Consider the following 23,961-nt stretch of genomic DNA (forward strand, 5'->3'; position numbering starts at 1 on the left):
AGCCGTTGGTTGCAATTCACAACCTTACCACTAGATGTAGGTTCAGTTTGGTCTGAAAACCATATAATAATAGTGGCATCGGGTTACAGGTTATTTCAAATAAATATGTTTTTGCTGAACTGACCCGAGACAGCCCAAACTGGTGAACTATTTTCCAACTTGCTGTATATTATATAATGTGCACTGTAAAAAATTTCTGTAGAAATTACAGTGTTACTGGCAGCTGGTTGCCAGTAACTTACTGTAAATTTTACATTTATGTTATTTACTGGCAACAGTTCAAAGTTAAATGAACATGAAACATTTTCAGTCTTTATCTTGTACAGTAAGATACTGGCAACCAGCTGCATAAATACAGCTACACTGTAAAAAATTTGCTGTAATTTTGCAGCTGGTTGCCAGTAACTTACTGTAGAAGATAGACTGAAAATGTTTCACGTTCAGTTAACTTTAAACAAACTGTTGCCAGTAAATAACATACATGTAAAATCTACAGTAAGTTACTGGCAGCTGGTTGCCAGTAATACCCAGTAATACTGTAATTTCTACAGACATCTACAGTGTATTTTTTACAGTGTATGCAATGAGTACTACAGATCGTCTGCCAAACCTTCCTTCACATAGCGTTGATTCAGATTGCCGTCTCCCCTCGTCTTTAGGAAACCAAAACATTTGTTATTTTCGACAAGGTATTTGTTCCAGAGTTCAGTTTAGCCATTAGCCAGACTATTCAACAAACAGAGACCGGAAGTTAAGTTACGTTCAGGGCGGAACATGAGCGGGCTTTCTGACACGGAGTTATGCTCTAAGTGTTTTCCTAACTTATTTCATACTTTGTATTAATTTGTATTATTTTAATAAATTTCGCTATTTGACCCAGCCTTTGTGTTATCCCTCTTTTGTGTTATGGCAGTGGCTGTAACACCTTTGCTGACATATGCTTTAGAAATCTTTGAATAATTCCAGGACAGAGTTCTGCGTTTGGACTGGTTTCTTAAAGCAGGATCTATATACAATAGTTGTTGTTCATTTTATTCGATTTATAACATTATACAGCATGGTATTGCCTATGGTATTGTACTTTTCATTGTTTGGTTAATTTTTTGTATTTCCTTTAATTGCTTAAATGCATTTAGGTCCTTTTTATACTGTTTTCTTTGTATATTTGTTCCATATATTTTCTATAACTTTTAATATTTGTGTGTAATATTGCTTTGTAACAATTGTGGAAATGTGGGGTATTTTTTATATTAAACAAATATTTCAGACTCAATTCTATTCTCTCTGGTTTGGTGGGGGTTATGGTGGGGGTAGTATCCCAATAATTCAAGGTTTTGTAACTGTTTTTAAAAGCAACACATGAATGCTGAGATGAAACACCAATGGGGACACCTGACAAAATCCTTGATGTGTTTACTTGACAACAAATGACTGCACTATGGTAGTATATATCAGCAAGATGCATTCAAATTGTGCTTGCAACACAAACAAAAACTAGACAAAGAAAAATATATTAAAATATTATTTATAATACATTTATTTAACAACATCAAGTCAGTCCTGCTCAACAGGCCATTTAATAAATTCTCTAAATGTATAACTTTTAAAATATTGATATATAACACAAACAACATTAGTAAACACATAAATGTAAAGGCAAAAATGTTCACTTTTCTGTACTTCCAAGCTGAAAGGTTAAAGTAAAAAGAATAAAACTAGATCTATTTCTAGTTTCTCATTTATTCAGTTTCACATTTATGATCACAGAGGTGTTCATCCTGTTTCGTTTGTACAGATCTTTTATGGATTGCATGACCTCTTCTGTCTTTAAAGTGTATATGATGGGATTCAACATTGGTGGTATAATCTGTGTCAGGGAATTATTAATAATACGTGAATCTAGATCAATAGATGTTGACATAGATTTAATGTTTGCGCTTAAAATCGGAAGATAAAAAATAGCCACTAACGCAAGATGAGAAGTGCAGGTTTTCATGGCTTTCTTTCGATCTGCACCATGCGCAAGTTTAAGCAGTGCTGCGGCAATGCACAAATATGAGATGGTAACCAGCAACACTGGCATGCAAATCAAGAGACCAAACGAAATACATCCCATCAAAAAATTGATCAAATTATTATTACAGGAAAGACTAATAACAGGCCCGTGATCACAGAAATAACTATTGACCGCCGTAGATCTACAAAACGACAGCCTGTTGATCAAACCTACAAGTAGAGTAAAAAAAGCGAATGAAAAAATCCACATTCCAACTATGATGAATGACATGGTTGATTTGGTTATGATGGCATGATACTTTAGAGGATAACAAATAGCGATCAATCTGTCAAAAGCCAAAGCGAGCAGCGTTAAAGACTGCAGGTTCATAAAATGAAATACAAAAAACATATTTGTCAAGCATTCAATATATGAAATGTACTGATGCTCAAACAATAACATATCCAGGAGCTTTGGGATCACAGCCGAGCTTCCACACAGATCAGTAAAAGCCAAGTGAAAGACGGCAACATATTTGGCCGTGTGAAGTCTGCGAGCTAAAAAGATGATGCACATGATGAAAGAATTCCCAAAAATAGTCACAGCATAAACCACACACAAGAAGACATAGTAATACTTCGCTTGTGGAAAATTTGAAAAGCCTTTGATGAAGAATGTAGCAGGACGGACAAAGGTGGAATTTGCAGATGATGCTGAATAGGAGACCAAGTTGCTCATTGTCTGGTCTTTTAGGTCACCTGTGACAAAAAACTGTTTTGAGAAATGCAAAAAAGCACAATGATTTCATTTCAGGTCACAATGCATTTGCTTAAATTGGCTGGTACCATGACACTTATTTTTCAAAAAAGAACCAGAAGTGAACCTTATTATATAATTTAAACCGTATCACTATATATCACATGCAAAATTTTTGTATAAAAGGTTATTCATTCACTGTTGGTGGTTGGAAAAGTGTTCCAATGCATATACACTAAATTAGTACAATTTTGCGGCAAGAATTTATAGCAGGTTGAACCCAAACAAAACCGTGTTTTACATAGCATTCTGGAACATATACAGTACATTATGTGCCATCACACATACTGTTTGCTATGTGACTGCTGAAAAATAAGTTTTTGATCACAGCAGAAATTAACGATTATGACCACAGAATTGCAGATTGAAAGTCTGCTCATGAACAATGCTGCAATGAATGATATCAACAATAAGCAGTGATTATAGCAACAAACATTGCTACAGTTACAGTCATATTGTTCAGCGGGATAAACAAACAGCCACTGATTAACATACAAGACAGACAGGAATGTTTTACAAATGCATAATTTATATGTGATGAACTGGTAGCTGAGGGATAAGAGCAGTACTCTTACAAAATGTTAGAAAGAATGCATTTATTTCAGTCCATAAAAATGATAAAAATTTGGAGAGTTTCTTGGAAAATAAATAATACACACAAAAACCAGAAATATATAGTATTTGATTCGAGGTATGCCAGATTATCCAGCAGACAGGAAGGAAAATTCATTTTAAATGCTTTTATCTTTCAGGCGCTACAGAATGTTAATATTCATTGTCTATTTATCATCAATTTAAGACAGGAATAGTTTCAAACATTACAACAGAGAGATTAATACATCAAATTTAACATAATAAATACTTTAGGCATGGCATACTCACAAAAATGTGAAGGACAGCACAATATCTCGTGGAGATTCGCTCTGATGTTTTGTACTGTTAAATGATCTTTTCCTGAACTGTTATATACTGCATGGAGAGGTGTCTTTTCAGCCTATCATTAACTGTGACAGTCTTAACCAAAGACCCACCCCCTTCAAAAGCACAGTATTAAGCAATAACAGTAATGTAAATGTAAAATGTAAAAATCCCCATATTTAGATTTCGTTTTAGATCCCTGTTTTGTTTTGCTCTCTGCCCTTCTGCATTTTTCACAATGAAAGTTTGTAAAGTTTTAAATATTGATATTTTTTATATTTATAAGTTCCTGTGGCCACATGGATAATTTCTGTGAATGGACTTTTTGGGCTTCAAATCAGAAGTACCATTTACCGCCATTATTAAGCTTGGAACAGCCAGGACATTTTCTAATATAACTCAAATTATCTCTAAAAAAATCATATACATCGAGGATGGCTTAAGGGTCAGTAAATCATGGAGTCATTTTCGTTTTTGGGTGAACTAGATCTATATCTCTTTAAGTAGCCTACTTCTAGAAGTAATTACTTCTGTAGGTTACTTTTACTTAATTAAAAATCTGTCTTTACAACTTTTACTTGTAATGGAGTAATATTTGAACTGTATATGTGTACTTTGCAAGTAATATAGAGTTGTGCACTTTGTCCTCCTCTGCACATATGAATTATATGGCTGATTGTAAACTGCATGTTTCTAAAATGTCGTGCCGTTCTGTTTGTCCACAATCACTACAAAGTGTATTTCGAGTAAGAATTACAACAATTGTGTATAATTTTTAAGTTATTTTTAGTTTAAAGGTCAATGAGGTTTATGTTTATAGGTCATTGAGGTTTATGTTTAAAGTTATCTCATAAAAATGTCTGCTACATTTCTCCAGTGAAAGCAATGCACACAGTATACATTTTCCTTTGACAAAGCATTAAATGCCCTCATTTGTAATTCACAGATAAAAGCTTCTGCTTAATAAATAAATGCCAATATAAACAATATTTTTAATTTCCATGAGAAAAATTATAGCAAGAATGTATACACTGTAAAAAAATTCCGTAGAAATTACAATGTTATTGCAGCTGGGTTGCAGGTAATTTACCGTAGATTTACATTTATGTTATTTACTAGCAAGAGTTTGTTCAAAGTTAAATAAATTTTAAATATTAACAAGTCTTTATCTTTACAGAATAACACTATACAATAACAGCCTCATGCAAAGCATTCGGGGAACCAGAAACATCATCAACCTTTTTCTGTTTTTGCTTCAGATTTTGTTTCCCAGAATGATTTGCTTGATGCTGTTTTTTTAGTTTTACTCTTTAAAGACAAAGACTTGTAAATATTTAATGTTCATTTAACTTTGAACAAAATGTTGACAGTAAAAAACATAAATTTAAATCTACGGTAAGTTACCGGCAACCCAGCTGCAATTTCTACGGATTTTTTTACAGTGTATCTAAAGAGGAAAAAATCACAAACCAAGTTTACTTACTACTTTCGCCAAAGAGGTTTGAAAATTTTGGCCTGGTTGCAATACAAACTTTAAATTCTGTGGCTGTACTTTGAGTAATTTATTCCTATCACATGAAAAATAGTTTAACATTAACACAAAAGATACTGAGATATAAACTGCTTCTAGATGACAATATAACAAAATGTTTTTACAAGCTTTAGAAAATGCTTATGTAAAGGTGATAAAAGTCAACTAAGAGCGAAATGAAGAAGGGACATACATTTTGCATGACACCTTTTTAATTCAAAGTCATTAGCTGAAATGTTATTGCACATTTTTTAGTACTTGTTTATTCTGTGAATCAAATTTAACCTTTTACACTGATCATAAATTTTAATTGTTTCTTCTATATTTTATGTTTTCTTCTTTAGTAACATTCACTTTGTTTCGTTTGTACAGATCTTTTATGGATTGCATGACCTCGTCTGTCTTCAAAGTGTATATAATGGGATTTAACATCGGTGGCATTATCTGTGCCAGGGAATTATTAATTATCCGGACATTTGGATGGATAGATGAAGTCAATGCAGCTGCAATATTGTTGCTTAAAAGTGGAATATAAAAAATAGCCACCAACAAGAGATGAGAAGTGCAGGTTTTCATGGCTTTAGTCCGGTCAACATTATGGACAATCTTAAACAAAACCAGAGCGATGCAAAAATATGAGATGATGATGAGGACCAGCGGCAAACAAATCAGTAGGCCAAAGCACATTCTTCCCATCATTAAATGTATTGAATTATCATTACAACCAAGTCTATGCATAGGGCCGTGATCACAGAAATAACTATTGACCACAGTGGATCCACAAAACGAGAGTCTAGTGAGCAAGCCTACGAGTACAGCAAAAATAGTCACAGAAAAAATCCACATAAAAGCTATAATCAGACACATGGTTCGTTTGGTTATAATGGAATGGTACTTTAAAGGAAAACAAATAGCTATCAGTCTGTCATAAGCCAAGGATAATAGTGTTAAAGACTGCAGGTTCATAAAATGAAATACAAAAAACATATTTGCCAAGCAGTCTTCAAATGAAATGTACTGATGCTCAAACAGAAACATATCCAGGAGCTTTGGGATCAAAGCCGAGCTTCCACACATATCAGAAAAAGCCAAGTGAAAGACAGCAATATATTTGGCTGTGTGAAGTCTGCGAGCTAAATAGATGATACACATGATAAAAGAATTCCCAAAAACAGTCACGGCGTAAACCAAAGACAAAAACACATAATAGTATTTTGCATGAGGAACATTCAAAAAGCCATTGATGAAAAAAGTTGCAGGACGAACAAAGGTTAAATTTCCAGAGGGGTCTGAATGCACTGAAGACATGATACCTGTAAAAAGATCTGTGTAGAGAAACACACTCAATGACAAAGAAAACAAGCTTGGACATTCTTGATGTAATACTACTAAATAAATAAGTTGACTTATTGGATGAATAATAATAATAAGTTATTTGTATAGCGCCTTTAAAAGTAATACCTTAAAGCGCTTTACATAAAATAAGCATAATAATACAAATGAAAAAATGCAATATAAACAATTAAGTAAAATAGGAATAAATTATAACTAACAAAAAATTATAATAATGAAGGTAGGATGGTTCATATACCTTCTTCAAAGTCTCACATGTTATTATTCTGCCAGCTATCAGAGATATTTATATTAGATTATGCTCTTGAGTGTGGACTAGTTCATAGTACAACCCTTCTCCCTAAAGACTTGTGCAAAAGTGTTATATCATAAAGACTACGAAAAACATAGTCCTCTATGTGGGGATACAAAAGAGATTAGGTGTATTCTAAGTGTATTCTGTAGGTTGCTTGCAAAGACATAAATTATTTTAAATGTTACACAAAATGCAACAGTTAAAAAAAATACTAATACATTTTTAGAATCAAAAGTTGTTAACATCATGAGTTAATGCTCATTGAACTAACATAAACAATTGTACTGGCATAAACTAACAATGATTAATAAATGCTGAAAATATTACTGCACATTAGTTCAATCTATAGCTAATGCATTATGTTAACAAATACAACCTTATTTACTTAAATATACTTTTGATACTTGAGAAGATATGATGCTTTTGAGATATGATACATTTTCAACAAAAACAATCAGAGTTATATTATAATATGTCCAAGCTTTATTGGCCAGCAGCCAGCCCAAGACTAGTTGCCCACTGAAGCTAAGTAGGGTTGAGCCTGGTCAGTACTTGGATGGGAGACTTTCTGGGAAAACTATGTTGCTGTTGGTAGAGGTGTTAGTGAGACCAGCAGGGGGTACTCAGCCTCACCCTGTGGTCTGTGTGGGTCCTAAAGGGCTCATTTTAGTTGTGCGTACCTCCTATGGCGTAGCCACGATGGTGTAGGCTACTATACTTCTGTGTAATTGTCCGCATCAACGTTCAAACACGCACAGACCGCTGCTAGACAGTATTCTCGCGTGTAACCACAGTAGCAGCTCAACTGCCAATGAAGAAGCACCTTGCTCAGTTAACCCACAAACGAAGAAGAAGCAGCAGCTTGTTGTGTGTTTTGAAAAGACCAGCAGTGATGGAAGTAAATAAACAGCGATGTATGTTGCAGTTTCAGTTAAATCACTCCTCAACTTGGCCCATCTTTGTTCTCGCCGTCGCAAACGGAACTATCTATGATGCAATTTTTTTTACCTGACGGGAGGGGTTCTAGTGGACCAATCACAGTGCTTGCAGTCCCGTAGAACTGATGCGCTGTTAAAAATTTGTCGAGGTGCACGTCAGGCTACGCAGAGGCTACGGATAACCTACTGCGTAGACAACTATAGACTGGACTTAACACTCCAATATAGTGAGGGGGAGTTGGGGACACTATACTGTCAAAAAGCATCGTCCTTCGGATGGGACATAAAACCAAGGTCCTGTCTCTCTGTGGTTGTTAAAAATCGCAGGATGTCTCTCGAAAAAGAATAGGGGTGTGCCCCGGCTTCCAGCCAAACTTGCCCATTGGCCTACTAACCATCCCCTCATATACTGATTGCCTATATCAGTGGTTCACAATTCCAATCCTCAGGCCCCCCTTCCCAGAACATTTTAGATGTCTCCATATATAAAAACACCTGATTCAGTTCAGTAGCTTGTTAGTGTGTTAATTAAGGAGCCTGATGAGTGAAATCAGGTGTTTCATACTGTATAAGTAGACATCTAAAACATTCTGGGGGGGGGACTGGAATTGGGAACTACTGGACTATATCAATCTGTCTCCTCTCCACTAATAAGCTGGTGTGTGGTGGGTATTCTGGCGCAATATGGCTGCCGTTGCATCATCCAGGTGGATGCTGCACATTGGTGGTGGTTGAGAAGAATCGTAAGGTCCCTTTCTTTTCACCTATCTTTTTGCATTGCTTTATTCCTTTTCTTTACCGTATTTGTAGATCGTCTCTGTCCTGCCGAAATAATAAATAAAAGAGCTCTGGAAGTCGCGCCTCTGTGAAGTTGCCCCTACCGTCATGGCCGACCGGCTCAGACCCCGCCCAAATCGGCACGTGACTCCTCACTCTCAATAGTGATTTACTAGCTGCTGACCTCATGTTTATTTTGTTATTAAATCATCAAACAATTGCATAAATGTTTCTTAGTTACAAAAAAGCTTTTATTTTATTTACTTTTGGTTATTGCAATACTAGTTTGTGATTTATATTCCCTTGTCCTTTTTGAACTGGAATCACCCACCTCACCCCGCTGTAAAAAAGTAACTTTTACTCTTGAGTAAAGTTAAAATTACTTACTTTTTACTTTTACTCGAGTAGATTTTTAGACCAGTAACTTTACTTGTACTCAAGTAAATTATCATTAAAGGAAATGTACTTTTACTTGAGTAGAATATTTTATCACTCTTTCCACCTCTGTTACATTATAAAGCTTGGAACAGCCAGGACATTTTCTTGTATAACTCTGATTGTGTCAGTCTGAAAAAGATAATTGTCACGGAGTGGCTTTATGCCGGCGGAAATAGCTCCGCACGTACCAACTTCACTGTAACACCCGGCCGGTTCCGTCTAACTCCGGGCAAACAAATCAGGGATTATCGAGCTCAGGTGCGCCAAGTGAGCGTGGAGATCGGTGATTGGACACTGAAGGGAAAGGGAGGCCCATAAATAAGGCGTCAAGAAAACCGGAAGGCGAAGTTTTATTCTGGCTGTGAGAGAGGCGGGGGTTATTTGGTGTGTTTGGAGAGACGTGTTCCTGTGGATTTGCAGGCTGGGCGAAGATTAGACGGAGAACTGGGTGGAAACAAAAGCGTAGATAAGTGTCTAGTCCTTCACTCTGAAGTAGTTTGTTTTTGATTCGACTGTGTATTTTGAAGAGATCGTGTATGTTGGAAGGACACAGGGAACGGATCGAAGAGGAGAAATTAGCGACGGAAGAAGCGGAGTAATCTGGGTAAACGAGGCCCTGGACGCATGGGACATCTGTAAGGAAGAGGGAAGTATTAAGAAGTGTGTCACGTTTGGAATTCGTCTTGTGGTTACCTTGCCATTTGCAACATTGTTAATACTGTTACCTCGGTCTGTCTCTGTCTTCCTGATTAAGTGTAGTCACCCAGCTCGTTTGGAGGATCGGTTGGCGTGCTGGAGCCAGCCGAGGGAAGGAAGGAGGAGCTCAAGTAGTAGCACGTGGTTGTCCTCTGCCCCAGTCATCCAACGATTCAGGTCTCTGAACCCGGCCCCACGTGGTGACCCTGACCCTATATCACTGTGAGTGTATGGTGTGCGGTGGGTGATTATTTTTGAATGTGTACACTTGGACATTTGAAGTGCTGTGCATTGTCAGGGTTGTCAGTGATCACTTCCTAGGCTGAAGAAAGAGCCCTGTTTTAGAAGAGTGGAGTGGTGGCACTGGGCAGCTGTTTCTTATACCTATACGACTGAGACCTGTTAACCCCTTTACCTGCCTGTGGTGGCGCTCCGACTTTCACAAGTAAGGATTGCCTGCGGATATTTGTTTAATTTCAACAGAGGGAGAGCTTGTATTTGCCTGTGTGTGGGAGAAGTGTACTCACTGTCGTTGTGCATAACTATACACTTGTTGAGTGTTTCCAGATGTCTGTCCATGTCCAAATCTCTTGCCCCACTGTTTGAAGGAAAGGATATTGGAAGCGGTTGGCCCCGCTCTGGTAGTACGCTGTATTGTACGACCCCCTTACCTCCATCTATCTACCTCTGTGATTCCATCCGGTGGGTGTGTTCATCTAAATATTAAAGCAGCCTCACCCTGTGTCTCCATCTGTCCCTTTCTGCCTGAAGCTAAGGGGTGTCGTAACTCTCCTTGCATGTATTGTTACTACTGAAGGAAGTTTGTGTGTTCTCTGCTGCCAGTCTGAAGGTCTGAGCCAAGGGTTCTGTGTCATCGTGGGATTGCTCCACCATATGTTGTGAAGTCAACGCCCAGGGTACTTACCTGTCTACTTACCAGTGTACTTACCTGAGTCCAGGAAAATACTTACCTGCAGTTCACTTGTGAGACACGATTGGAGGAAGCCGGAAATACTTGCCTGTAATCCACGTGTGAGCCGAAGAGAAAGAGGGAAAGTCAGGAGGACTTACCTGCAGCGACGTGAGAGAGTCAGAAGCGACTCGGACCATAGCCCCCAAGTTCCAGAAAAACTGTTGATTTTAAAAACCCTTCCCCTTTCCCCTCTTTTAATTTAATAAACATTGTTATATGTTACTTTCTTGTCTGTTTGGTCATTGGGGTGTTTTGGGACCACCTCGGGGTGGAAACTGAGGGAGGAGCGTGACGCACGATAGGAGTGGTCTGCTCCGACCTGTGACATAATCATATACATTGAGGATGGTTTGAGGGTCAGTAAATCATGGGGTACTTTCATTTTTGGGTGAATTAGACCGATATCTCTTTAAGTAGCCTACTTCAAGAAGCAAGTACACTGTAAAAAATCCAACTTTAAAATGTTCATTCAACAAAGAAAATTAAGTAATTTGAACAAAGATTTCTTTGTTGAAGGGGGTCAATTCATTATTTTGTGTTCATTGAATGAAAAAAGCATAATTGTTCAGCTAACAAATATTATTTTGTTGACTGGACTTAGATATATAAGTTTTTTGTTCAATTCGTTCACCCAACTTGCCAAACTGAGAAATCTGAACAAGCAATTTAAAAAAGCAATGGTCTGAATGGTTCCCGGCATGCATTGCGACATGTTTACTTCTTTGGTTAATATTTACTACAAAAGAAGACTCTTTTAATGTTTGCTGGCTTTATTTATGTTGTTATGTTGTTAATGTTAGTTATATGTTGTATTTAGAGTAATTTTGAAAGAATGATGTTTGTTCATTGTTACCATGATTGAGAAGTGTGTGTTCAGTGTAGAGGGCAGTGAGTTAGCGCGCATCATTGTTGCCTCACAGCAAAAAGGTCCCTGGTTTAAAGGAGGGCTAAGTCACATAAAGACTTTGTTTATGAGAACTTTCTGTGTACACTCCCACAGTCCAAAACATGTAGATTAGTTGAATTTGGATATACTAAATTACTTAGTCACTAGTTAGTTAGTTTAACTTGTTGGTTTAAGTTCACATTACTCAGTAAATTGAGTTAGGTGAACTACATCATCCAAGAGTTGAGTAAACTGAAAAAAATCTGTGCAGCAAGTTGCCTTGAAAATTTAAGTTAAGTCAACTTTTTATTTTTTACAGTGTACTTTTTAGGCTATTACTTAAATAAAAACCTGTCTTTAAAACTTTTACTTGTAATGGAGTAATATTTTAGCATATCTGTACTTTTGCACAGAGGTTTTAGGACTTTGGCTTGTTTGCAATACAAGCTCAAATTCTGGGGCTGTACTTTTGAGTAATTTATTCCTATAACATGAAAAAAAGACACTAAAATATAAACTCCTTTCAAATGACAATATAACAAAATGGCTTTTACAGACAAATACATACTTTAAAACATGCTTATGTATAGGTGATAAAAGTTAACTAAGAGCAAAATAAAAAAGGAACATGATTTTGACACCTTTTAATCCAAAGCCATTAGTTGAAATGTTAGACATTTTGTTAGTGCTTATTTATTGTGTGAATCAAATCTGTGTACCTTTAAAACTGATTAGAAATTTTAATTCTTCCTTCTACATTTTATGCTTTTTTCTTTAGTAACGTTCACTTTGTTTCGTTTGTACAGATCTTTTATGGATTGCATGACCTCGTCTGTCTTTAAAGTGTATATGATGGGATTTAACATCGGTGGCATTATCTGTGTCAGGGAATTGTTAATTATCCGGACATTTGGATGAATAGACGAAGTCAATACAACTGCAATATTATTGCTTAAAAGCGGAATATAAAAAATAGCCACTAACAAGAGATGGGAAGTGCAGGTTTTCATGGCTTTGGTCCGGTCAACATTATGAGAAATCTTAAACAAAACCAGAGCGATGCAAAAATATGAGATGATGATTAGTACCAGCGGCAAACAAATCAGTAGAACAAAGCACATTCTTGCCATCACAAAATTCATGGAATTATCATTACAATTAAGTCTATGCAGAGGACCGTGATAACAGAAATAACTATTGACCACAGTGGATCCACAAAACGAGAGTCTAGTGAGCAAACCTACAAGTACAGCAAAAAAAGCCACAGAAAAAATCCACATAACAGCCAAGATCAGACACATGGCTCGTTTGGTTATTATGCATTCGTTACTACGAATGTTTCTAAAGTTTTAAGTACTGGTACTTTCTTACAAAATTGCAATTGATTGCCATCAGGCCTTTAGTAACCCCCTGGAGCCGTGTAAATTTCCTCTGTGAAGAATAGATGGATTTTTTTGGACTTCATATCAGAAGCACCATTTACTACCATTATAAAGCTTGAAACAGCCAGAACATTTTTATTATAACTCTGACTGTGATAGTCTGGTAAAGATTATATACATGGAAGATGGCTTGAGTGTAAGAAAATAATTTTTGGATAAACTATCTTTTTATGTACTTTTAGAAGCAAGTAATAGAGTTGTGCACTTTGTCTGCCTCTACATAGGGAAGTATTTATGGCTGACTGTAAACTGCATAAACTGCATATGTCATTGTTAATCGATGATGTGTGTGACATTAGATATGTGCCACTAGGTGTCAGTATAATTGTATTGAGACAGGGAATCAGTTGAGCTTCGAACATGAGGTGATGTGTGGTGGCCATGTCTTTGCTTTACTATAGCTTTAAAATATCATTGTGCATCCATATTAAAAATTGGCATGTTGCGGGTTACACTACATTACCATTTTTATTATGCTCTTTTCTCCCTTATTATTAGTGAAGGGCTTATTGTGCCATCAGTCAATCAGCAGCTTGGAAGTCATTTTATTGCTATTTATTATTTCTTAACTATATTCATGGCAAGATCTGGTTAATCTATACACAGTTAGTCTGTACACAAGTTGAGGAAGGACAATCTGGCATCTCCAGTTAACCTAACATGCATGTCTGTGGCCTATGGGAGGAAACTGGAGTATGGAGTACGCAGAGTAAACTCACACTGATACAACTCCACACAGAAAGACCTCTTGACCAAGCCAAAGGTCAAACCGGGGACCTCAGGCTACTCACTGAGCCACTGTGTCAGCCCATTCAACATATTAGAACTCATGTATTCAAATCATGTACAGTACTTATCTCATATGATCACATTTTATTTTCCACACTGTTAATAGTGTCTGTTTTGTTTGTTCACAAGTGATTACAAAGTAAATTTCATTGTACATAAGTAAAAATGAAAACATTTGTTTATCTGTTTAAGTTCCTCTTAGTTTAAAGATCAATGAGTAAATTTCTCCAGTAAAAGCAATGCACACATACATTTTCATTTGACAAAGCATTAAATGCCACCATTTGTAAGTCACAGATAACGCTTTTGCTTAATTAATGAATAAATGCAAATACAAGCAATATTTTATGTTTAATGCGAAAAATTATAGCAAGAATGTATATCTAACAAGGAAAATATCACAAAGCAAATTTACTTACTACTTTCAGCACAGAGGTTTTGCAATACAAACTCTTAATTCTATAGCTGTACTTCTTAATAATGTATTCCTATAACATGAAAAATAAGACTTTGAGATGTAAACAGCTTTCAAATGACCATATAACAAAATGGCTTTTACAGAGAAATAAACGATTTAACAAATAATTATTGATTTGACACTTTTTTACCCGAAACCATTAGCTGAAATGTTATTGGATAATTTATAAGTGCTTGTATATCCTGTGAATCAAATCAAACCTTTTACACTGAAAAGAAATTTAATTCTTTCTTCTATATTTTGTTTTCTTCTTTAGTAACATTCAATTTGTTTCGTTTGTACAGAACTTTTATGGATTGCATGACCTCGTCTGTCTTTAAAGTGTATATGATGGGATTTAACATCGGTGACATTGTCTGTGTCAGGGAAATGTTAATCATCTCGACATTTGGATGGATAGATGAAGTCAATGCAGCTGCAATATTATTGCTAAAAATTGGGATATAAAAAATAGCCACTAACAAGAGATGGGAAGTGCAGGTTTTCATGGCTTTGGTCCGGTCAACAACTGAAATCTTGAACAAAACCAGAGCGATGCAAAAATATGAGATGATGATTAGTACCAGCGGCAAACAAATTAGTAGACCAAAACACATTCTTCCCATTATTACATTTTTGGAATTATCATTACAACTAAGTTTATAGATAGGCCTGTGATCACAGAAATAACTATTGACCACCGTGGATCCACAAAACGAGAGTCTAGTGAGCAAACCTACGAGTACAGCAAAAAAAGTCACAGAAAAAATCCACATAACTGACATGATCAGACACATGGCTCGTTTGGTTATGATGGAATGGTACTTTAGAGGAAAACAAATAGCAATCAGTCTGTCATAAGCCAAGGATAGTAGTGTTAAAGACTGCAGGTTCATAAAATGAAATACAAAAAACATATTTGTCAAGCATTCTTCAAATGAAATGTACTGATGCTCAAACAGAAACATATCCAGGAGCTTTGGGATTAAAGCCGAGCTTCCACACATATCAGAAAAAGCCAAGTGAAAGACGGCGACGTATTTGGCCGTGTGAAGTCTGCGAGCCAAATAGATTATACACATGATAAAAGAATTTCCAAAAACAGTCACAGCATAAACCAAAACCAAAAACACATAATAGTACTTTGCATAAGGAACATTTACAAAGCCATTGATGAAAAAAGTTGCAGGACGAACGAAGGTTAAATTTCCAGAGGAGTTTGAATGCACCGAAGACATGATAGCTGTAAAAAGATCTGTGTAGAGAAATACACTTGCATTTATGAACCAAACAAGCTTGGACATTTTTTTTTTGTAATATTACTAAATAAGTTGACTTATTGTATAAAGACAGGATGGTTCATACTCTACCTTCTCCAAAGCTCTTACCATGTTACTATTCTGCCAGCTATCAGAGATATTTATATTAGATTATTCTCTTGAGTGTGGACTAGTTCATAGTACAACCCTTCTCCCTAAAGATTTGTGGATGAAAGTGTTATATTATAAGGAATATGAAAAACATAGTGGACATGTGGGGATACAACAGAGATCAAAATGGGGAACTCAAAAAAGGGGCTTATTGTTTTCTTATTATGTAAAAAAACTGGCCAACTAAATGTAAACATGCTTGTGCAGTCTTTCTACAATTTCTTGCCTTGCTTGGTCAACACCATAATGCAAGATCCACTCATAATATGCAATAAATATGAGTATTAGTAGCAAACAAATCAAGAGACCAAAGGTAAATTTTTCCATTATAATGTTAATGGAATTATCATTACAACTAATCTACGTGATCACGGAGAGTCAGGTAGCCCTAAATGTAAGCAGGAATCAAACTATTAAATAATTAGCTTGGGTCTAATTATAGGCAGAGGATGTGAACCCCAAAATCTCTTTGAACCCCCAGAAAGAAGTCTAATTAAAGGTGATACTAAGAGTTATGGGGCCCTATCATGTACCTGGCGCAATGCACGATGCAAGTGTTTTTTGCTAGTTTCAGCCCGATGCAATTATTATTTTCACGTCCAGCGTCACATTGTTTAAATAGCAATTGCACCCATTTGTGCGCCCATGGGCGTGCTGGCTGGAAAATTAGGTGTTCAGGCGCATTGTTGCCGCATTGCTATTTTGAGGCAACTAAAGTAGACTACGGCATTGACCAACTAAAAACTGGTCTAAAGTCAATTGTACAATATTGTTTTTGTTATTTAAAGAGCACATTAGTAATATGCGCCTATAAACAGGGCGACAACGCCTATTTGCTTTTGAAAAGAGATGGGAGATGAGACTCTCATTAGTTTATTGCACGTTACGCTTAAAACACAACTATTACTTGTTATGAGAATAGGAACAACCATTTTCTCCTGTTAGCTCATTATCCGTGATGAGCTGAGATCGCCACCCACGCACCATTGAAGTGAACGGGCAGATACATCTCTATGTATAGCTTTCGCCTCCTGCAGTCAATGTATTAATCTCTGATCCAGTCTCTCCACTCCTTGCTATGCTTGTATTATCCCAATGCACCAAACATGACATCTAAACTTATCTAAATATGTGTGTCACTAAAAGTTATCTCCAGACCGGAGTGTTTTCTTTGTCCTTCCGTCAAACAGTACACGGGCACACACATACACAAACACACGAGTCAGGAAATTTGACGTGCTTTTTGGTATTCTTATAAAAGCCACGATTGCAAATAGCACATCTAAATTCTTATTTACTCGCGTCTATGCGTATATCTCTGCACAGCAAGTTTATTAAAAGCAGGATAACAGGCATGGACACACATTCCTTTGTGCTGCTTTCACAATCAACACTTGAGGGAGTAATGGCTGCTGTTAACAAACATTGATAAGTTGACCATGCTCATCCCTTGTTGTGTTTCTACTATAATGATTACAAAAACACTAATAAGAGTCCATATAACGATAGGCAGTAAAACTCTCGCTGATGATAACAATTGTATTTTTAGCCAAAAACATGGTTGCACTGTTTCTGCCGCAAAACCATGGTTTTAAAGGTATACTTGTATACATATATAATTGTATATATATACACATTTTGTTATAAATTCCCAAGTAAACCTCATCATAGTTTTACTATAGAGAAAGTTACATTCCTGTTACATTCCTACAAGGCTCAAGTCTTTTGTTTCCTCAGCTGTCAATCACAGATTATTCGGGAGCTTTCATGCCTCCACGCATACTGCCTTTCCCACGCAAAAGTGTCTTAGAAATTTTAAATACATTTATTGTTTTATGTAAATGAGTAGGCAGAAATATTTTTTTATTTTAGCATTTTTATGATGTTTTTAAGCAACTGAAAAAGCACAACAGTCAGTATAGGTCAAAACTTCCCCATGGCCCTTAAAACTCCTTAGACTCTAAAGGGTTAAACTAGCAAAATGGGATTCAGACCACTGATCTATATAAATGACTGGATTGCGCATGACGTCACAACTGTGAAGCCACCGCGCCGCCATGTTGGTATACCCAAACATTCTATTAAATCAATGGACGCGATCAGATTTTAATGATAAAACATCACTTTACTCGTCTTCGTTTTTATATCTGAAGTTACCCTGTACATTATTACAACATAAATGTCCTAAGCATGTACATAGTTATTTACTGAAAATTGTACATTTTAGTTTTTAATCAGTTATTATACATTCATCTTCATTACAGTATCAGATCACCAGACAGACCGCAGCATATTTAGTATTAATGACAAACGTGCTCATTCTGAAATCTAAATAAATAATCATACTTTGTAACATATGTGCATGCAATAAATTGCTGGTTTTATGTTATCTAAACTCACAAGTTAACTAAACTTATTTAGAGAAATAACGCTGACCGTGTAGCTGAATGTCAAACAAAACTTTATTTATACCCGTGTCATTAACAGAACGCAGCAGACACACTCACCTTAACGTTTTTTTTTATAAATCCATTATCCATAATCCATTAAAACATAAACATTGCAAATAACACCAGAATTAACAGTTAATTTACGTACACATATCCTAAAAATAATCTTGCGTGACTGATACGCTGTAAAGCGGGAGAATTTAAAACATGATTTTGAATGGAAGTCAATGAAGCCGTCTGCCAGTTGGGTGTACCAAGATGGCTGCTCGAACTCTGCGCTGGCTTCACCTCACGCTGTTACGTTAAGCGTTCTATGAGCAATCCAGTCATTTATATAGATCAGTGATTTAGACACACCTTAAGTGTTACATTTCACGGACCGGGGGGGTGGGGGGTCGCTGAGGTGCTGTTCAAACGTGCTGAAAATCCTCCTTTTCGAAATGTACGTTTTAAACGGAAGTAAAGATAACAACCATGCATTAGGAAAATTAATAATTGCTTTACTTAGGCTATAGTATATTTTCTATAGACGTGTAAAACCATATTTTGGCGGATTGTTTTTTACTTTCATTGTTTTTACTAGTTTGCCTGCCCATTTAGTCTTAATAATTAATGGAACCTAAACGAACTTGGCTTGCTGTTCTCAAAGGCAGCTCGAATCTTGGTCGGGCTCGAGACCCAATTCCAAGTAACAGAAGAGAAGAAAAATGCAGTGAAGGAGGAGAGATGCCAGAAGAATTTCGGCTGTGCGCAGAGGCACGGAGACTCACGTTTACCATGATTAATGATGATTGACAAGTTTAGGTTCCTTTCAAACCTACGTTTAAAGTGTAGCTGTTAAAATATTATTAGCCTAATAGTTTATTTTGATCATGGTGCTACGATCGATGGATAATTCTGAAGTTGTTTTAAAGAAGAATAAAATAATTACTTTTCAGTCATTTGCGCTGTCACACAGTTGAACGTCTCCGCATATGTACATCATTGCGACGTACATTTGCAAATGATTCATAAAGTCATACCTCCGCAATTCTTTGATCGATTGTGTTTTAGAAGTACTGTATGCTCAAACTCTAATGACAGCAATGTGATCGCTGATGCGCTGGTAGAGAGAGAGAGGCGGAGAAAAAGAGAGAGAGCGCGGCTCTGTACAAAAGTAGAAATGATCGATGTTATTTGTAGTCGGATCTTGAAGTACAAAATACCCGATTAAGCTATTTCGTGGCTATTATACACATTTTTTTCGGTATGTTCTTGCTACCCGGTGGCAACTTGTCCACGACCCAGTACTGGGTCGCGACCCGGTGGTTGGGGACCTCTGCTTTAGACCATGGGTTTAGATCGTTAAAATAGGGCCCTTAATGTTTTTATACACATCATATTTTGTCTAAATGAGATTTGCAGTATTTGTCTAAATAAGACTTGCATCCCCTTATACAGTACAAAGCACACACAGAATACTGAACATATTATGCTTATTCTAAATACCACCTTACTTATATAAAATATATTTCTGTAAATTGCAAATAACACCCGACAGCAGCACTGAACAGTAGAGTACCATGCTAATGGCATAATATTTTTTCTTAAAAGGAAAAACTGTGTTTCCCGGTTAAATAACATCAATATTAGAGTTTTTGACTAAACTCCGCCCACAGGAATCTGTCAGTCGCCAGCTAAGCTCAAACGGCTCTGGCTAAGCTGCTGTCGAATCACAACACACTAAAAAACGACACAATCAGAACTCGTTACGTATTTCTGAAGGAGGGACTTCATAGAACAAGGAAGACATCTAGGACAGTGAAGACAGCGGTTTACACATAAGTTAATTGTTTGAAAAATAATGTTTTTCACACAGGAAACATGAACACATGTTATATTGCGCACTGTAAACACAATCAAAGCTTAAAAAACACAGGAAAAATGGGACCTTTAAATATTACATACATTACATACAAAAATTAGAATCAAAAGTTTTGAACTAGCATGAGCAATTGTACTGGCATAAACTAACAAAGATTATTAAAGCAACACTATGTAGTTTTTTATCTTTAAATATTTCTCTAAAATTATTTCAGTGATAGAACAACTTTTAACTGGAGAAATTGTACTGTTGCTGCAACCTGAGCAGCCTCCTAGCTGCTACAAGCACACTCTGAAAGTGGTGGTGGAGGGTAGAGCACACAGCCCCGCCCCTCCCCCTGCCTGCAGAAGAGTGTCTGATACCAGGCACTGTTGCGCTTTTCAACCACATGGGGGACCTGTAAGTCATTTTTACATGGAAACTACATAGTGTTGCTTTAAATGCTGAAAAATTATACTGCACATTAGTTCAATCTATAGCTTATGCATTATGTTAACAAATGCAACCTTATTGTAAAGTGTTTCAAAAAATGAGATATTTGCCCAAAAAGGAAAATTACCCCATGATTTACTTACCCTTAAGCCATCCTCAATGTATATGATTATCTTTATATTATATCAGAACACGTCCAAGCTTTATAATGGTATAAATGGTGCTTCTAATTTGAAGCCCAAAAAAGTCCACCCATCCTTCACAGAAGTAATCCACAAGGCTTCATGGATTTAATAAAGGCCTTTTGAGGGCAATCAATGTGATTTTGTAAGAAAAATATCAATATCTAAATCTTAACAAACTAGCTTCCGGTAATAATGACCAATGTGCGTTCACAAGAAAGCATAGGCTGAAGGTTTCCAGCATATAATGTAGGATGTACCGTAGTGTACGAGACATAGTTGCATAAGTGACGAACGCAGAAAAATTACCCGTTTAAGATTTTAATTTTCTGACTGGTGTTTTGTTTTGTTCTCTCCACTTCTGTGTTCGTCACTACGAACATTTCTGTAGTTTTAAATACTGATATTTTCTTACAAAATTTAATTACATTGATTGCCTTTATTAACCTCCTGGAGCCGTGTGAATTTTCTCTGTGAAGGATGTATGGACTTTTTGGACTTCAAATCAGAAGCAACGTTTACTATCATTATAAATCTTAAAAACAGCCAGGACATTTTTAGTATTACTCTTACTATGATGGTCTGATAAAGATTATATACATAAAAGATGGCTTGAGGGTGAAAAAAAAAATAATTTTTGTGGGTGAACTATCTCTTTAAGTACTTCTAGAAGCAAGTACTTCTTTAGGCTACTTTCACTCAAGTAAAATCTCTTTACAGCTTTTACTTGTAATGGAGTAATATTTGAACTGTAGTATCTGTACTTTTACTCAAGTAATAGAGTTGTACACTTTTTCTACTTCTGCATAGGGATGTGCATATTTCTAAAAATGTCATTTTTAGTCGATGATGTGTGTGACACTAAATATATGCCACTAGCTGTCAGTATAATTGTATTGAGACAGGGAATCAGTTGAGCTTCAAGCATGAGGTGATGTGTGGTGGCCATGTCTTTGCTCTACTATAGCTCTGAAATCTCATTTGTGCATGCACATTTAAAATTTGCATGTTGCGGGTTACACTATTCATGGCAAGAACTGGTTAATCTATACACAGTTAGTCTGTACACAAGTTGGGGAAGGAAAATTTGGCATCTCCAGTTTGCCTAACCTGCATGTCTGTGGCCTATGGGAGGAAACTGGAGTATGGAGTACGCAGGGTAAACTCACGCTGATACAGAGAGAAACTCCACACAGAAAGACATCCTGACCAAGCCAAGGCTCAAACCGACCCATTGTGTCAGCCCATTCAACATATTAGTGCTCATGTATTCAAATCATGTACAGTACTTATATCACATAATTAAATTTTATTTTCCACACTGTTAATAGTGTCCGTTTTGTTTGTCCACAAGTGATTACAAAGTAAATTTCATTGTGCATGAGAAAAACATAAAACATTTGTTTATCTGTTTAAGTTCCTCTTAGTTTAAAGATCAATGAGTAATCTCCAGTAAAAGCAATGCACACATTATACATTTTCATTTGATAAAGCATTACATTTGTTATTCACAAATAAAGCTTTTGCTTAATGAAAAAATGCCAATATAAACAATATTTCTACTTTCCATGAGAAAAATTATAGCAAGAATATATATGTAACAAGGAAAAAAATCACAAAGCAAATTAATTTCTTTCAGCACAGAGGTTTTAGGACTTTTGTCTGCTTGCAATACAAGCTCTTTATTCTATAGCTGAACTTTTAAAAAATGTATTCCTATCACATGAAAAATAAGACACTAAGATATAAACTACTTTCAGATGACAATGTGACAAAATGGCTTTTACAGACCTATAAATACTTTAAAAATCCTTATGGTGATAAAAGGATTAACTAAGAGGAAAAAGCAAGAACATGAATTGTGCATGACACTTTTTTTACCTGAAGCCAATAGCTGAAATGTTATTAGACATTTTAGTAATGCTTATTTATTCTGTCAATCAAACATTATACACTGATCAGAAATTTTAATTCTTTCTTCTATATTTTATGTTTTCTTCTTTAGTAACGTTCACTTTGTTTCGTTTGTACAGATCTTTTATGGATTGCATGACCTCGTCTGTCTTTAAAGTGTATATGATGGGATTTAACATCGGTGGCATTGTCTGTGTCAGGGAAATGTTAATTATCCCGACATTTGTTGTGACAGATGAAGTCAATGCAGCTGCAATATTATTGCTTAAAATTGGGATATAAAAAATAGCCACCAACAAGAGATGGGAAGTGCAGGTTTTCATGGCTTTGGTCCGGTCAACATTATGGACAATCTTAAACAAAACCAGAGCGATGCAAAAATATGAAATGATAATAAGTACCAGCGGCAAACAAATCAGTAGACCAAAGCACATTCTTCCCATCATTACATTTAAGGAATTATCATTACAACTAAGTCTATAGATAGGTCTGTGATCACAGAAAAAACTATTGACCACAGTGGATCCACAAAACGAGAGTCTAGTGAGCAAACCTACAAGTACAGCAAAAAAAGCCACAGAAAAAGTCCACATAACAGCCATGATCAGACACATGGCTCGTTTGGTTATGATGGAATGGTACTTTAGAGGAAAACAAATAGCAATCAGTCTGTCATAAGCCAAGGATAGTAGTGTTAAAGATTGCAGGTTCATAAAATGAAATACAAAAAACATATTTGTCAAGCATTCTTCAAATGAAATGTACTGATGCTCAAACAAAAACATATCCAGGAGCTTTGGGATCAAAGCCGAACTTCCACACATATCAGAAAAAGCCAAGTGAAAGACGGCAACGTATTTGGCCGTGTGAAGTCTGCGGGCTAAATAGATGATACACATGATAAAAGAATTCCCTAAAAAAGTCACAGCATAAACCAAAGACAAAAATACATAATAGTATTTTGAATGAGGAACATTCACAAAGCCATTGATGAAAAAAGTTGCAGGACGAACAAAGGTTGAATTTCCAGAGGAGTTTGAATTCACTGATGACATGATAACTGTAAAAAGATCTGTGTAGAGAAATACACTTGCATTTATAAACCAAACAAGCGTGGACATTTTGATAATATATTACTAAATATGACAGGATGGTTCATACTCTACCTTCTCCAAAGCTCTCACCATGTTACTATTCTGCCAGCTGTCAGAGATATTTATATTTGACTATTCTCTTGAGTGTGGACTAGTTCATAGTACAACCCTTCTCCCTAAAGACTTGTGGATGGAAGTGTTATATTATAAAGAATATGAAAAACATAGGGGACATGTGGGGATACAAGAGAGATCAAAATGGGGAACTCAAAAAAGGGGCTTATTTTGTC

General features: G+C 36.1%; 5 protein-coding genes across 5 annotated transcripts; all 5 read right to left on the minus strand.

Annotated features, from left to right (window-relative positions):
• Positions 1-1,689: 1,689 nt before the first annotated feature.
• Positions 1,690-2,795, minus strand: LOC129446600 (olfactory receptor 8G17-like). The gene has a single exon (XM_055207788.2). It carries the CDS (start codon positions 2,732-2,734, stop codon positions 1,736-1,738), a length of 999 nt encoding a protein of 332 aa, XP_055063763.2. The 5' UTR covers positions 2,735-2,795; the 3' UTR covers positions 1,690-1,735.
• A 2,739-nt stretch (positions 2,796-5,534) lies between these two features.
• On the minus strand, positions 5,535-6,682 carry LOC129446629 (olfactory receptor 1468). Its single transcript, XM_055207814.2, has one exon. The coding sequence runs from the start codon at positions 6,567-6,569 to the stop codon at positions 5,568-5,570; it is 1,002 nt and encodes a 333-aa protein (XP_055063789.2). The 5' UTR covers positions 6,570-6,682; the 3' UTR covers positions 5,535-5,567.
• A 5,675-nt stretch (positions 6,683-12,357) lies between these two features.
• LOC129446283 (olfactory receptor 51F2-like) lies at positions 12,358-12,918 on the minus strand. The gene has a single exon (XM_055207237.2). The coding sequence runs from the start codon at positions 12,916-12,918 to the stop codon at positions 12,358-12,360; it is 561 nt and encodes a 186-aa protein (XP_055063212.2).
• Positions 12,919-14,532: 1,614 nt separating this feature from the next.
• On the minus strand, positions 14,533-15,625 carry LOC129446308 (olfactory receptor 1468). Its single transcript, XM_055207267.2, has one exon. It carries the CDS (start codon positions 15,607-15,609, stop codon positions 14,560-14,562), a length of 1,050 nt encoding a protein of 349 aa, XP_055063242.2. The 5' UTR covers positions 15,610-15,625; the 3' UTR covers positions 14,533-14,559.
• Positions 15,626-22,350: 6,725 nt separating this feature from the next.
• LOC129447150 (olfactory receptor 1468) lies at positions 22,351-23,632 on the minus strand. Its single transcript, XM_055208767.2, has one exon. It carries the CDS (start codon positions 23,630-23,632, stop codon positions 22,631-22,633), a length of 1,002 nt encoding a protein of 333 aa, XP_055064742.2. The 3' UTR covers positions 22,351-22,630.
• Positions 23,633-23,961: the final 329 nt, after the last annotated feature.

The sequence above is a fragment of the Misgurnus anguillicaudatus genome, chromosome 12 (assembly GCF_027580225.2).
Source record: "Misgurnus anguillicaudatus chromosome 12, ASM2758022v2, whole genome shotgun sequence".
Classification (NCBI taxonomy): domain Eukaryota; kingdom Metazoa; phylum Chordata; class Actinopteri; order Cypriniformes; family Cobitidae; genus Misgurnus; species Misgurnus anguillicaudatus.